General features: G+C 46.5%; 1 protein-coding gene across 1 annotated transcript in view; it reads right to left on the minus strand.

Annotated features, from left to right (window-relative positions):
- LOC126418635 (uncharacterized) overlaps window positions 1-13,716 on the minus strand; it is a 106,309-nt gene that overhangs the window by 55,629 nt on the left and 36,964 nt on the right. The window contains exon 3 of the mRNA XM_050085488.1: window positions 152-370. Coding sequence (XP_049941445.1) covers window positions 152-370 — 219 coding nt within the window. The remainder of the gene's footprint in view (window positions 1-151; window positions 371-13,716) is intronic.

Here is a 13,716-nt window from a genome sequence, read left to right on the forward strand (position 1 = left end):
CACCTTCAGTTTCAAAGCCAGTACTACCTAAGTGCCCCACAGCAACTGTATCTCCAGTAATTTCTGAAGGAAGTGACAAGTTCTTCCCTGTGTACATAACCACATTACAGTTTATATCACAATTCACCTCAGTTTACAAAATACTACTTACCCAATGACCTTGCAACAGCAAGAAAAGGTATTTCCTCGCAGGGTGGTGCAGAACGTGTCACAGGACCCGTATGGCAAACACGAGAACGATTCCAAACCACTCGACAAATTCCAGCTTTTATTTGCACCTTACCACCACTCCTTTCTATCCTCTTATATTCTTCTGGATCTTCAGGTTTGTGATCTCTAGTTAAGGGTTTCCCTCTCCATTCAGCTTCCCCTGGTAAAAGAAGATTAGTTGTACAAGGTACAAAAATATAGTTTTTTCCTAAATACAGAGTGTGTGTGTGTGTGTGTGTGTGTGTGTGTGTGTGTGTGTGTGTGCATACACATATATATTGCCAAAACACTTTCAAAACAACAGTTGTTCCTCAGTGGAACTTTTCACTTGTTTCTGTGCAGAACAGTCTTGTTTGCAACACAGAATGATTAGTTTGTGTTGTACACATATGGCTTCTATTCAATCATGCTGTACAGTTAAAATGAATACCTCCTTTAGCACTACTGGCATTACACAAATGAATGGATATATCCTCCTAGTAAGAAATATCAAAGAAATATCAAAGTCACAGTCTTGTTTGCAACACAGAATGATTAGTTTGTGTTGTACACATATGGCTTCTATTCAATCATGCTGTACAGTTAAAATGAATACCTCCTTTAGCACTACTGGCATTACACAAATGAATGGATATATCCTCCTAGTAAGAAATATCAAAGTCACATGTCATGCCCTTACTCGGTTAAAACTAATAGGTGCATAGAGAAGACAGAAAAATGAGAAGCAAGTTTCATGATGATTTCATTTAGTACGTGCATGAATGTCATGGAGATCTCGTCACACTCCACTGGGAGACAATAAAAGAGAGCTGTTGAGATGTTTCATATAAATTTCCAATTATGTATGTTCAAGAATAATGAAGGAACACATTACTTCTACCCATATATATCTTGCAAAACAGCTACGTTCGTAAAATCAGAGAAATTCAAGTTCACATTTAGTGTTACCAACAATTGGCCTACCCAAACACCATTGGCAAATGCAGCAAGGAAGAGCGGAAACTGGCTTGCAGAGTAGACATGTTGATGGATTCAAGACTACCCAATTGTGGACACAGCCACAAAATTAAAAAGAACAAAATAGAATGACAGTATAATAAAAAATACTACACGATCCATATTTTCATCACATAAGATGCAATTAAGGTAACAGAGTAATCACCAACAAACACCTATCAACATGAATGTTGAACACTAAATTAATGAGAGGCTTGTTACAAAAACTGGACAAGTCTCAAAACCAGTGGTGGCTCATGAGTATACATTCTGGACATTCTCAAATTTTTAGATTCAGACGAATATAAGAGTGTGAAATTAATAGCATCTGCTGTATAACAGTTATGCTTGTCAGTATATTTATACAACTACAGCCCCTGCCACTAATACTAACAACAACAACAACAACAACAACAACATGAACAAGTTGTTTGAGAAAAGAAAGAACCGTTTTTATGGAATTTCATTGTTTTGTACAAAATTAAACACACTTTGAGGCAAGAATGATATAATGTTTAAGTACCCCATGTTCTCCTATTCATATTTCTGCGCCAACAGGAGTTTTAGTGCTTTCTCATTTTTTCAGACTAATGTACAAGATCCCTACCACAAGTATTAGTTAACGAATAAACTTCTCGGCTCAAAATGATTCACACTTATGTTGCACCCACAACAACTTACACTTATTGTACACTTCTTTGTTAAATGTTCGCTTGTAATCATACTTGTTTGATTTTGTCACATCCTCAGACAACGGATCCGGTCTGAGAGGCCCAACTTCCTCTGCGTCTAATTTTCCTGGTAATCTTTTCTGTCAGCACATAAAAAAATATATTCAGCACTTAAAAACAGATTCAACGGAGTTCACGTTTACACTGCACACAAAAGCCAAGCCCTGCAATAAACAACCAACGCAAACATAAACTGCCATTCACGGAAATAATTACAGTCATAGTACTGTCTACCAACATGGGCACGTGGCTAGCAAGTAGACGAGGTGCTGAAAACCATAACGGCCAAAAGCATACCGTCTTCCATCCCACATTGAAGTGAATACCAGAGAAACCAGTGAGACAGCTTTTTGCTTTTCGTGAACGTTCATATGTACAATGTGGGCCTTGGGCCTACAGCACAGATTGACACCCCCCAAGATCAACAGATGTCAGATGCATGAATAAATGCTACAGTCTCACAACTGACAGTGATGTGCTTTATGTTTCTCACTGCCTCAAATGGATTACTGTATGATAAAACCCAAAACTTAATATATTTCACCCCATTCAGAAACTCACAAAATAGATGTTTTTATTAGAATTTGAAATATACTGATGTCCGATATAATTTTACTACACACTGAGTGAATTGGTATATCAGAGGAGTGTGCTACCGTCTAGCGGGATTAATGTGAAGCGAATGGGGATAAACTCTGTTGCAGTGTGCTACCATCTTGTGGCATTGATGTAAACTGGTAGCTGAGTAGTTGGGACCAGCTGTGGAAGCCGGCAACCATGCACATTGTTTATCAAATCCTTAGGTATTTCGCCATAGGGCAATCACATCACGCCAATTGCACATGCCCGAAAGCTCCTTAAAACCTGCACAACTGAAGGTGTGCTTGCTATCCTGATGCCAAGTTTCACAGATATCTAGAAGAACAGCAACTTAGCATTGTGCAGTAGATTGAGTGCCATGCATTTCAGATTACCACATCTGTGTTGTGACTGTGTGTAACGGCAGTCAAAGAAAAATAATGAATAAATACGCAAGGTGTCAGTAGTTCGTAGATCAACACCTTCAACCCATTACATGCAGTCTCCCATCCTTCATCAAAGACACCAACCACTTCCTTGAACGCCTGGAATCCTTACCCAATCTGTTACCCCCGGAAACCATCCTTGTAACCATTGATGCCACGTCCTTATACACAAATATTCCGCACGTCCAGGGCCTCGCTGCGATGGAGCATTACCTTTCACGCCGATCACCGGCCACCCTACCTAAAACCTCTTTCCTCATCACCTTAGCCAGCTTCATCCTGACCCACAACTTCTTCACTTTTGAAGGCCAGACATACCAACAATTAAAGGGAACAGCCATGGGTACCAGGATGGCCCCCTCGTACGCCAACCTATTCCTGGGTCGCTTAGAGGAAGCCTTCTTGGTTACCCAAGTCTGCCAACCCAAAGTTTGGTACAGATTTATTGATGACATCTTCATGATCTGGACTCACAGTGAAGAAGAACTCCAGAATTTCCTCTCCAACCTCAACTCCTTTGGTTCCATCAGTTTCACCTGGTCCTACTCCAAATCCCATGCCACTTTCCTTGACGTTGACCTCCACCTGTCCAATGGCCAACTTCACACGTCCGTCCACATCAAACCCACCAACAAGCAACAGTACCTCCATTATGACAGCTGCCACCCATTCCACATCAAATGGTCCCTTCCCTACAGCCTAGGTCTTCGTGGCAAACGAATCTGCTCCAGTCCAGAATCCCTGAATCATTACACCAACAACCTGAAAACAGCTTTCGCATCCCGCAACTACCCTCCCGACCTGGTACAGAAGCAAATAACCAGAGCCACTTCCTCGTCCCCTCAAACCCAGAATCCCCCCACAGAAGAACCACAAAAGTGCCCCACTTGTGACAGGATACTTTCCGGGACTGGACCAGACTCTGAATGTGGCTCTCCAGCAGGGATACGACTTCCTCAAATCCTGCCCTGAAATGAGATCCATCCTTCATGAAATCCTCCCCACTCCGCCGAGAGTGTCTTTCCGCCGTCCACCTAACCTTCGTAACCTGTTAGTTCATCCCTATGAAATCCCCAAACCACCTTCCCTACCCTCTGGCTCCTATCCTTGTAACCGCCCCCGATGCAAAACCTGTCCCATGCACCCTCCCACCACCACCTACTCCAGTCCTGTAACCCGGAAGGTGTACACGATCAAAGGCAGAGCCACGTGTGAAAGCACCCACGTGATTTACCAACTGACCTGCCTACACTGTGATGCATTCTATGTGGGAATGACCAGCAACAAACTGTCCATTCGCATGAATGGACACAGGCAGACAGTGTTTGTTGGTAATGAGGATCACCCTGTGGCTAAACATGCCTTGGTGCACAGCCAGCACATCTTGGCACAGTGTTACACCGTCCGGGTTATCTGGATACTTCCCACCAACACCAACCTATCCCAACTCCGGAGATGGGAACTTGCCCTTCAGTATATCCTCTCTTCTCGTCATCCGCCAGCCCTCAATCTCCGCTAATTTCAAGTTGCCGCCACTCATACCTCACCTGTCTTTCAACAACTTCTTTGCCTCTACACTTCTGCCTTGACTGACATCTCTGCCCAAACTCTTTGTCTTTAAATATGTCTGCTTGTGTCTGTATGTGTGGATGGATATGTGCGTGTGTGCGAGTGTATACCTGTCCTTTTTTCCCCCTAAGGTAAGTCTTTCCGCTCCCGGGATTGGAATGACTCCTTACCCTCTCCCTTAAAACCCACTTCCTTTCGTCTTCCCCTCTCCTTCCCTCTTTCCTGATGAGGCAACAGTTTGTTGCGAAAGCTTGAATTTTGTGTGTATGTTTGTGTTTGTTTGTGTGTCTATCGACCTGCCAGCGCTTTTGTTCGGTAAGTCACCCATCTTTGTTTTTACAAATAAATACCAATTTGAACATATTGCTCTTCCACAGAAAGCATACTCGTCTCTTATTATTTCCACGAAAGCCGGTAAGTCCAAGACGTTCCCATTTGGGGAGGGAGGGGGGGATATTGTGAGGCACAAAGGCAGAATACCCTACAACATTTTAAAGATTTTAACAACACGGCAGATAAAAGTATACAGGACTCTCATCTTACTGGACTGATTACATAGCACCACATTTAAAGGAACACACACACACAGGATTGCAGATGAATGATGTCGTAATCATGCAACTATATTTTCCTGAAAGTTGAAAACTGAAGGTAGGGATATTCCAATTTCTAACATAGCATTCCTTAAGTTTCAGCATGTCATACATAGCAAGATGTTGCAAATTGGTTACATATCGCTCAAAGTGTTTTTTGTGGGATTTTAGGGTGCTCAACTACTGAGGTCATTAGCGCCCAGTCACAAATTTAAGTGCACATATAATCTGGTAAAACTCAGAGGGAGGGGGGGGGGGGGGGGGGAGGGGGACACCAAAAAGTTCTTACAAAGACGCAGATAAAATAATTAAAAGAGATGTCTTTGGACAAGTCCGTCAACGTAATAAAACAAAGAATATGAGCAGCTGTTCGAGCGTCATCAGCTAAAATTTCCTGTAAAGTAGATGGCAGAGACAGGACAACACGAGATTGATTAAAATGGGGACGCGACAATAAAACATGGCGCACTGTCAATGCATGACCACAAGGGCGCTGCGGGGCGGGGTCACCGGATAGCAGGTAGTGGTGACTAAACCAGCAATGCCCAATCTGCAATCTGGCCAAAAGGACCTCCTCTCGCCGAGATGGTCGGGAGGAGGTTGTCCAAGCTGTTGGGAACGGTTTTATGGCCCGGAGCTTATTTTCTTGAAGTGGCGACCAAGTATCCCACCATAATGACACAAGCCTCTAACAAACAACCCCACTAATGTCAGATGATGGGACACAAAGGGAGGCTGGCCGAGGCAGGAGGACTGCAGCCTTGGCCGCAGCATCAGCAGCCTCATTCCCAGGCATTCCTACATGGCCTGGAATCCACATACAGTTAACAGGAGAGCCACCATCAGCAAAAGAATGGAGGGATTGCCGGATCCGTTGCACCAAGGGATGGACCGGATATGGAGCTCCAAGGCTCTGAAGAGCACTGAGTGAATCAGAGCAGAGTACATACGGAGAATGGCGGTGGCAGCGGACATACTGAACGGCCTGATTAAGAGCAAAAAGCTCGGCCGTAAAGCTGGAACACTAGTCGAAGAGACGGTATTTAAAGGTGACGTCCCCGATGACAAAGGCACAGCCGACACCATCGTCAGTTTTGGAGCCATCAGTGTAAATAAAGGTGTTACTGGCAAGTCGCGCACGAAGTTCGACAAACCGTGAGCAATACACTGCATCCGGAGTACCCTCCTTCAGGAGCGAGCCGAGGTCAAGATGAATATGAACCGGAGCCTGGAGCCAAGGTGGTATAGGGCTCTCACCCTCTCTGAAAGTAGTAAGCAGGGCAAAATCCAATTGTCGAAGCAGGTGACGAAAGCGGACTCCAGGGGGCAGCAGGGCAGACACATACAACCCATACTGACAGTCGAGAGAATCAGCGAAGAAGGACTGATAAGAGGGGGTGGGGGGGGGGGGGGGGGGGGGAGGGTTGCGCATTGACAACAGCCGGGAGGCATACCAACAAAACAGTACGTCGCGCCGGTAGGTCAAAGGTAATTCGGCAGCTTCAGCATAAAGACTCTCGATGGGACTAGTATAGAATGCTCCGGTCGCAAGACGTAACCCCCGATGATGGATGGAGTTGAGACGGCTTAAGAGGGATGGCCGAGCAGTCGAGTAGATGAGGCTCCCATAATCCAGCTTTGATCAGGCTATGGACCGATATAAGCGAAGCAGATAGTGCGATCCGCTCCCCAAGATGAACCACTAAGAACAAGGAGGACATTAAGGGAACGTGTACAACGGGCAGCCAAATAAGAGACATGCGGAGACCAACAAAGCTTCCTGTCCAGTGTGAGCCCTAAAAACTTTGTTGTCTCCATGAATGGGAGAACAACGGGACCAAGATGTAAGGATGGTGGAAGGAACGCTCTATATCGCCAAAAGTTGATGCAAACCGTCTTCTCTTCAGAGAACCGGAAGCCATTAGCCACACTCCATGAGTATAGGCTGTCAAGACAACGCTGAAAGCAGCGCTCCAGGAGGCATGTTCTCTGGGCACTGCAGTAGATCGCGAAGTCATCAATGAAAAGAGAGCCTGAGATGTTAGGTGGAATACAATCCATAATTGGATTGATCGCTATGGCAAAAAAGGCTACGCTCAAAACGGAGCCCTGAGGCACTCCGTTCTCCTGGAGGAAGACGTTTGACAATACGGAACCCACACGTACCCTAAACATTCAATCTGTTAAAAATGAATCAATAAAAAGGGGCAGGCGACCACGTAGGCCCCACCTGTGCATAGTGCGGAGGATACCTCCTCTCCAACAGGTATCATAAGCCTTCTCCAAATTGAAGAACACAGCTACCGTTTGGCGCTTTCGCAAAAAGTTGTTCATGATGAATGTCGACAAGATCACAAGGTTGTCAACAGCGGAGCGGCGTCGACGAAAGCCGCATTGAACATTGGTAAGTAGCCGTCGAGATTCAAGAATACAAACCAACCGAGCTTTACCATGCGCTCCATCACCTTCCAGACACAGCTTGTAAGAGAAATGGGGAGGTAACTTCCCAGGTTTGGGTATGGGAACAACAACAGCCTCACGCCTACGCATGGGGACCTGACCTTCGGTCCAGACGCGATTATAGGTACGAAGAAGAAAGCATTTGCCTGCCGGAGAAAGGTGTGTCAGCATCTGAACGTGAATGGCATCTGGCCCCGGAGCAGAGGACCGGGACAGTGCAAGTGCACGTTTGAGTTCCCGCATGGTAAAGGGGGCATTATAATCTTCCAGATTCAGAGAGTGGAAGGAAGGTCGCCGAGCCTCTTCTGCCTCTTTTTTGGGAAGGAAGGGAGGGTGCTAATGGGTGGAGCTTGAAACCTCCGTGAAAAAGCGCCCGAAGGCGTTGGAGACATCCACAGAGTCCACAAGTACCTCATTACCTGATGTCAGGCCAGGTATCGAGGAGTGGGCCTTAATGCCCGACAGCCGGCGCAGGCCACCCCAGACGACAGAAGAGGGAGTAAAACTGTTAAAGGAGCTTGAGAAAGAGGCCCAACAAGCTTTTTTGCTGTCTTTGATGACTCTACGACATTGCGCTCGTAGTCGTTTGTAATCAATACAATTCGCCAGCGTAGGATAGCGGCGAAAGACGCGTAAAGCATGTAGTCGAGCACGGATAGCGTCTCTGCAAGCCTCATTCCACCAGGGGACTAAAGCGCGACGTGAAGAAGAGGTATTACGAGGAATGGAACGTTCAGCAGCATTGATGATAACAGCCATGAGGTATTCGACCTAACTGTCACAGTTGAGAAAATCTTGGTCCGGAAAGGTCGACAGGGAGGAGTAAAGTTCTCAGTCAGCTTGCGGTATGTTCCAGCTCGAGGGACGTGGGGATGGGGTGTGGTGCAGGAGACGAACGACACAGGGGAAATGGTCGCTCGAATAGGTGTCAGAAAGGACATATCACTCGAACCGACGGGCAAGAGTGGTAGAACAGATCAAGAGGTCCAAGTGGGAGTAGGTATGAGTAGAATCCGAGAGGAAAGTCGGGGCCAGTATTGAGGCAGACAAGATTGAGATGGTTGAAAACATCCACCAAGAGGGAGCCTATCTGACAGGACGCAGGAGAACCCCAAAGGGGATGATGGGCATTGAAGTCGCCAAACAATAAAAACGGCAGAGGAAGCTGAGCAATCAGATGCATCATGTCAGCTTGACTAACTGCGGATGGAGTGTAAACAGTACAAACAGAAAAAGTAAAGGTAGAAAGAATAATACATACAGCTATTGCTTGGAGTGAAGTGGTCAATGGGATGGGATGGTAATAGACATCGTCCCGAACGAGCAACATGACCCCACCATGAGCTGGAATACCATCCACAGGAGCTAGGTCAGATTGCCCGGAGGTATAGTGGGTAAAAGCAATATGGTCAGTTGGGCGTAACTTCGTTTCCTGGAGACCAATGACGAGTGGACAGTGCAGGCAGAGGAGCAGTTGTAATTCCTCCCGATTAGATCAAATACCTGTTATGTTCCAATGTAACAGAGCCATCGCGAATCGGAGAAATGGGGAACGAAACGGGGGAAGAGCTGGTCACCTCGATGGCCGCGGAGGGCCAGGTTTTGAGGGAACATCGCTACAACAGTCGGGGAGGCGGATCCTGTTCCATCGAGTCGTCGTCAGCTGCGGCCGTATTCCCGGGTTGCGCAAGAGGGGTAGCATCGTCCGCCGACAACAGGCCAGCTGAGTGCCTGGCAGCAGAGCATTCCGGCGAAACTGAGGATGGCCAGGAGCAGCGAATGTCGGATGGAGCATCTGACAAAACGTGCCAAGGTGGAGAGGGGGATAAAGACTTCTTCTTTGAGGCCTTCTTGGAAGACCAATGTGTCATAGCGATGGTGGGCTGTGGGCGCTGGACCCGAAGAAAGTCCTCACGCTCGGGGTCCTTTTTGGAATGCCGGACTTCAGAAGCCGGGGTCCGTAACATTTCGCGATGGATGCCTGAGAAGAGGATCACTTCTCAGGCGGCGGAGGAGGAGGAGGAGGAGGAGGAGGAGGAGGAGGAAGGGTGGCCCCTGGGGCAGAGTGGGCAGGGGCTGCGAGGGAGGAGGATTTGGAAGGGAGGGATTTGGGAGGCGGAGGCATAGACCCCGGATGGGGTGAGGAGGTGGATGGAGAACAGGATAGGGGTGAGGATACTGCGGAAGGAGTGGACATGACCAAAGCAAACGACATTGTCAACATCACGGGATGGAGGTGGTCGTATTTCTTCCTGGCCACAGAATAAGACAGACAGTCCAAGGTTTTCAATTCTTGTATCTTCTTCTCCTTCTGATATGCGTGGTAGTCAAAAGATCTAGGCGAGTGGAGGCCAGGACAATTGACGCACCGAGGTGGTGGGGTGCATGTATGTCCCTCACGAAGAGGACGTCCACAATCGCCACAAAGGGGCTCAGCTTCACACTGTGATGACATGTGCCCAAAGCGCAAACATCGAAAGCATCACATAGGAGGCGGGACGTAAGGTCGCACGTCACACCGATAGCACATCACACTTACCTTATCCGGGAGAACATCCCCTCGAAGGCGAAGATAAAGGCCCCAGTGTGGACACGACAGGCTTTGGGGCCGCACTGGACTCGCCGGACGAAATGCATGCCACAGCGCTCCAGGTTGGTCCTGAGCTCCTCAGGAGACTGCAGCAGGAGGTCCCGATGGAAAATAATCCCCTGCATCCGACTGAGCGCCAGATGTGGGACAATGGACACTGGGATGTCCCCTAGTCGATCGCATGCCGCCGCCGACTGTGTAGCGGAGGTTGTCTTTATGAGAATGGACCCCGAACGCATTTTACTAAGAGCCTCGATTTCTCCGAAGATATCCTCGATATGCTGTACAAAGAACATGGGCTTGGAGGTGGCGGATGTCCCCCATCAGTCCGAGAACAGACTAAATAGTGGGGGAAGTATTTCACCCCAAGCCAGCGGGCCTGTCCTTCCTCCCAGGAAGTGGCCAAGGAGGAAAAGGCAGAAGTACCAGAACCAGAGACAGAGACAGAACCTTTCCTCTTAGAATACGCGGTCGCAGAGCGACCTGATGCTTGTTGACGTTTCATCTACGTAACGTCCGCCCCAATACCACCCACTCCGACCAGGGGCTCTCCCCACGGGCGCCACCCAGCCTCAGCAAGGGCCACCTGGCAGGATGACCATTGCCGGGAGTCCTGATGCCCCAGGTAGACGGGCATCTACTCCTTGGCTGATGTGGGGAGGGTGCAGCTCAGGTATCGGCAGTACGATCCCTGCGTTGTCAGGGGCTACAACCTAGAGGGTACATGGCGACCCCACCACAATGGGCTGGCTACCGTGCTGGATTTCGGGTGCCATGGAAAGTCCATCATGATCATAGGTGCAGATGAGGACGCACTATGGTCGTAACTTGTGCAACCCATCAGGTGTTTAGGCCCAAACTGATCAACAGTGGGTGCAGTTACGATGATTAGTGCCAAGGTCTTAGTACGCTGAGGACCGGTGAGATACACCACGTAAGGTGTCCTTCCCCAAAAGGCTCGTAGATCTGCAGAATTTTGAAAAATGGAGGTCAAACTCCAATGGGGACCATCACATTGAAGGCTGAAATGGTTGAAACTCCTTTTAGTCGCCTCTTACGACAGGCAGGAATACCTCGGGCCTGTTCTTACCCCGGACCCGCAGGGGGGCTCTAAGTGGTATATCTAAGGTGTGGAGAAAGTACAGAAAGATGGGAAATGTGAACGATAGATATTGCAGTGATCGTCCTCATATGACAACACCAATGCAGGATAGTTTCCTCCAACTGTCTACTTGCAGGTGACTAACATCAACTGTCAGAAATATTGGAAATGACTTCTCCCAGGTAAGGAGTCATATCTCTTGCAAAACTGCACCATTGCAGATTGGATTAATGTCATGTTTGCTGATGAGAACAGGATTGGTTTGTGGCTGGACATTACATGTGTTAGGGTTTGGAGAAGCAGTAGACAACACCAGGAATGCTGAAATGTTCAAGAAGGCCATCCGTTTACAGGTGGAAGTGTAATGCTCTGGACGGCAATAATAATGGGATGGCGGACCACCTAATTCCTATCTACAGCAATTTGACTAATCCCTGATCCCTGATACCTCTGTGAGCTCCCATAAATGATTGTTAAGGTTTTACAGACGTGAAAAAAATGGTTAAAATGGCTCTGAGCACTATAGGACTTAACATCCGAAGTTATCAGTCCCCAGACTTAGAACTACTTAAACCTAACTAACCTAAGGACAGCACACACATCCATGTCCGAGACAGGATTCTAACCTGCGATCGTAGCAGCAGTGCGGTTCCGGACTGAAGCGCCTAGAACTGCTCGGCCACAGCTTACACATGTGAGGTCTGTGACAACTTCATCCTACTCAATGACAATGCAAGACCCCATTGTAGTCTAGCAGTATCTCGTTATCTTCAAAGATGCAGCACCAACCAAATGCAATGGCCAACAGAGTCCCCAGACATGAATGCAATTGAGCGTGCACAAGACCTATTGAAGATGGCCATCGCACAGCGTCCGAATCTTCTGGACCTCACTGGTGCCACCTCATACCCAACATAAACTTTATAGTCTCACTCGGAGCATGCCTCACAGAGTGGAAGAACTCCTCTGTGTGCGGGGAGAGCATATGCACTACTAAAGACTGATAATCATTGTCATTGTCATCGTAATCGTAATCATCATCATCATCATCATCATCATCATCATCATGAGATAAAGATTTTCATTGTTTTTATTTTCAAGGAGAGAGCCTGTTTTGTTTTGTAATAATTTTTTGTAACTAACCAGAACTGTTCTTGTCTTCAGAAAGAATTTGTTTACTTTGTTAATAAGGTATTGCACAAACCTCAACGTGTGTACTATAAAAAGTCATTGTAGTAAACACTATGACATTCCAAACTTTTGTTAAAGTGTGTATGTCTCATCAGTGGAGATTCATTTATCAGTTCTGTTTAATGTATACCATGGAGGTTCCCTCTCACTAACAAATGTTCTACAGGATACGAGTCTATCCAGTGTATGGTCAACTATTTTTTTTAAACTTCTGCCATAGTTCCTCTACATGCTCCCACCCTGAGCTGAAAGTTTCGAGTTTCTCATTGAGACATGACACTACTAATTTTTATCTAGTTTACTGTACATATTTACCTTTCTATTTGTTTCAGTTGTCCTTTGTATTTTTGTACTTACTGTTGCCACAGCTGCGTCAAGGTCATTGATACCAGTTTTGATGTGGACATCCTCAAACAAGTCAGGCCTATTTGTTGCCATTTTATCCAATACATATCCATCACGAATGGAGTTCCTAACTATGTGTTCTACATAGTTTTCTGAGAAGTCATTTAGTAATGTTTCACACTATCTTTTATCATGCCCACTGCTAACAAAACTAATTTTTCTAATTAATTGTTGGATGGTTAAAGTCTCCACCCTGGATTATAGTAAGTTCCCGGTTACATCAGGAGGCGACTGAAGGACTATTATTTTATGACCATCCCTGACACTGAGTCTTGTCCAAATAATCTCACATGCAGCCTCAATTTGTATCTTAGCAGATTTGCGTTTCTTGTCCACTGCGACAAATACACCTATTTGCCTATCCTTTCAACATATGCTCAAATTGTCCCCAAAAATTTCACTGCTATAAATTTCAGGTTTCAACCTGCTTTCAATGACTAACGCAGCAGAATACTGTCAAATGATCTTTCATGAAACCCAAATAAATTTTGGTCATAAGTATAGGTTGTTAGTGGAACCAAAGCGAGTGTCCAATCCTTAGCGAATGAGATGGAATCTGAAATTGACGGTAGCAAATAAAAGCTGAAATACGTAACTCTGTTTTCAAATGTTCTTTTAGAATGAAAAACCCACGAGAATACCACAATTTAAGCCTTGTATTAGTGTCAGTGGTGTTCCAGATGAAGTCATCAAAATTGCACAAAGCTTCAGGGCCTAGTGGAATCGCTATCTGAATCTATATTGAATTTGCGGCAGTTAGCCCCTTCAACAAAAAAAACGTACCCAGTTCTTGGAAAAAAGCGCAGGTCCACCTGCCTACAAGAAGGGTAGTAGGAGTGATCCA

Source organism: Schistocerca serialis, chromosome 9 (genome assembly GCF_023864345.2).
Source record: "Schistocerca serialis cubense isolate TAMUIC-IGC-003099 chromosome 9, iqSchSeri2.2, whole genome shotgun sequence".
NCBI lineage: Eukaryota > Metazoa > Arthropoda > Insecta > Orthoptera > Acrididae > Schistocerca > Schistocerca serialis.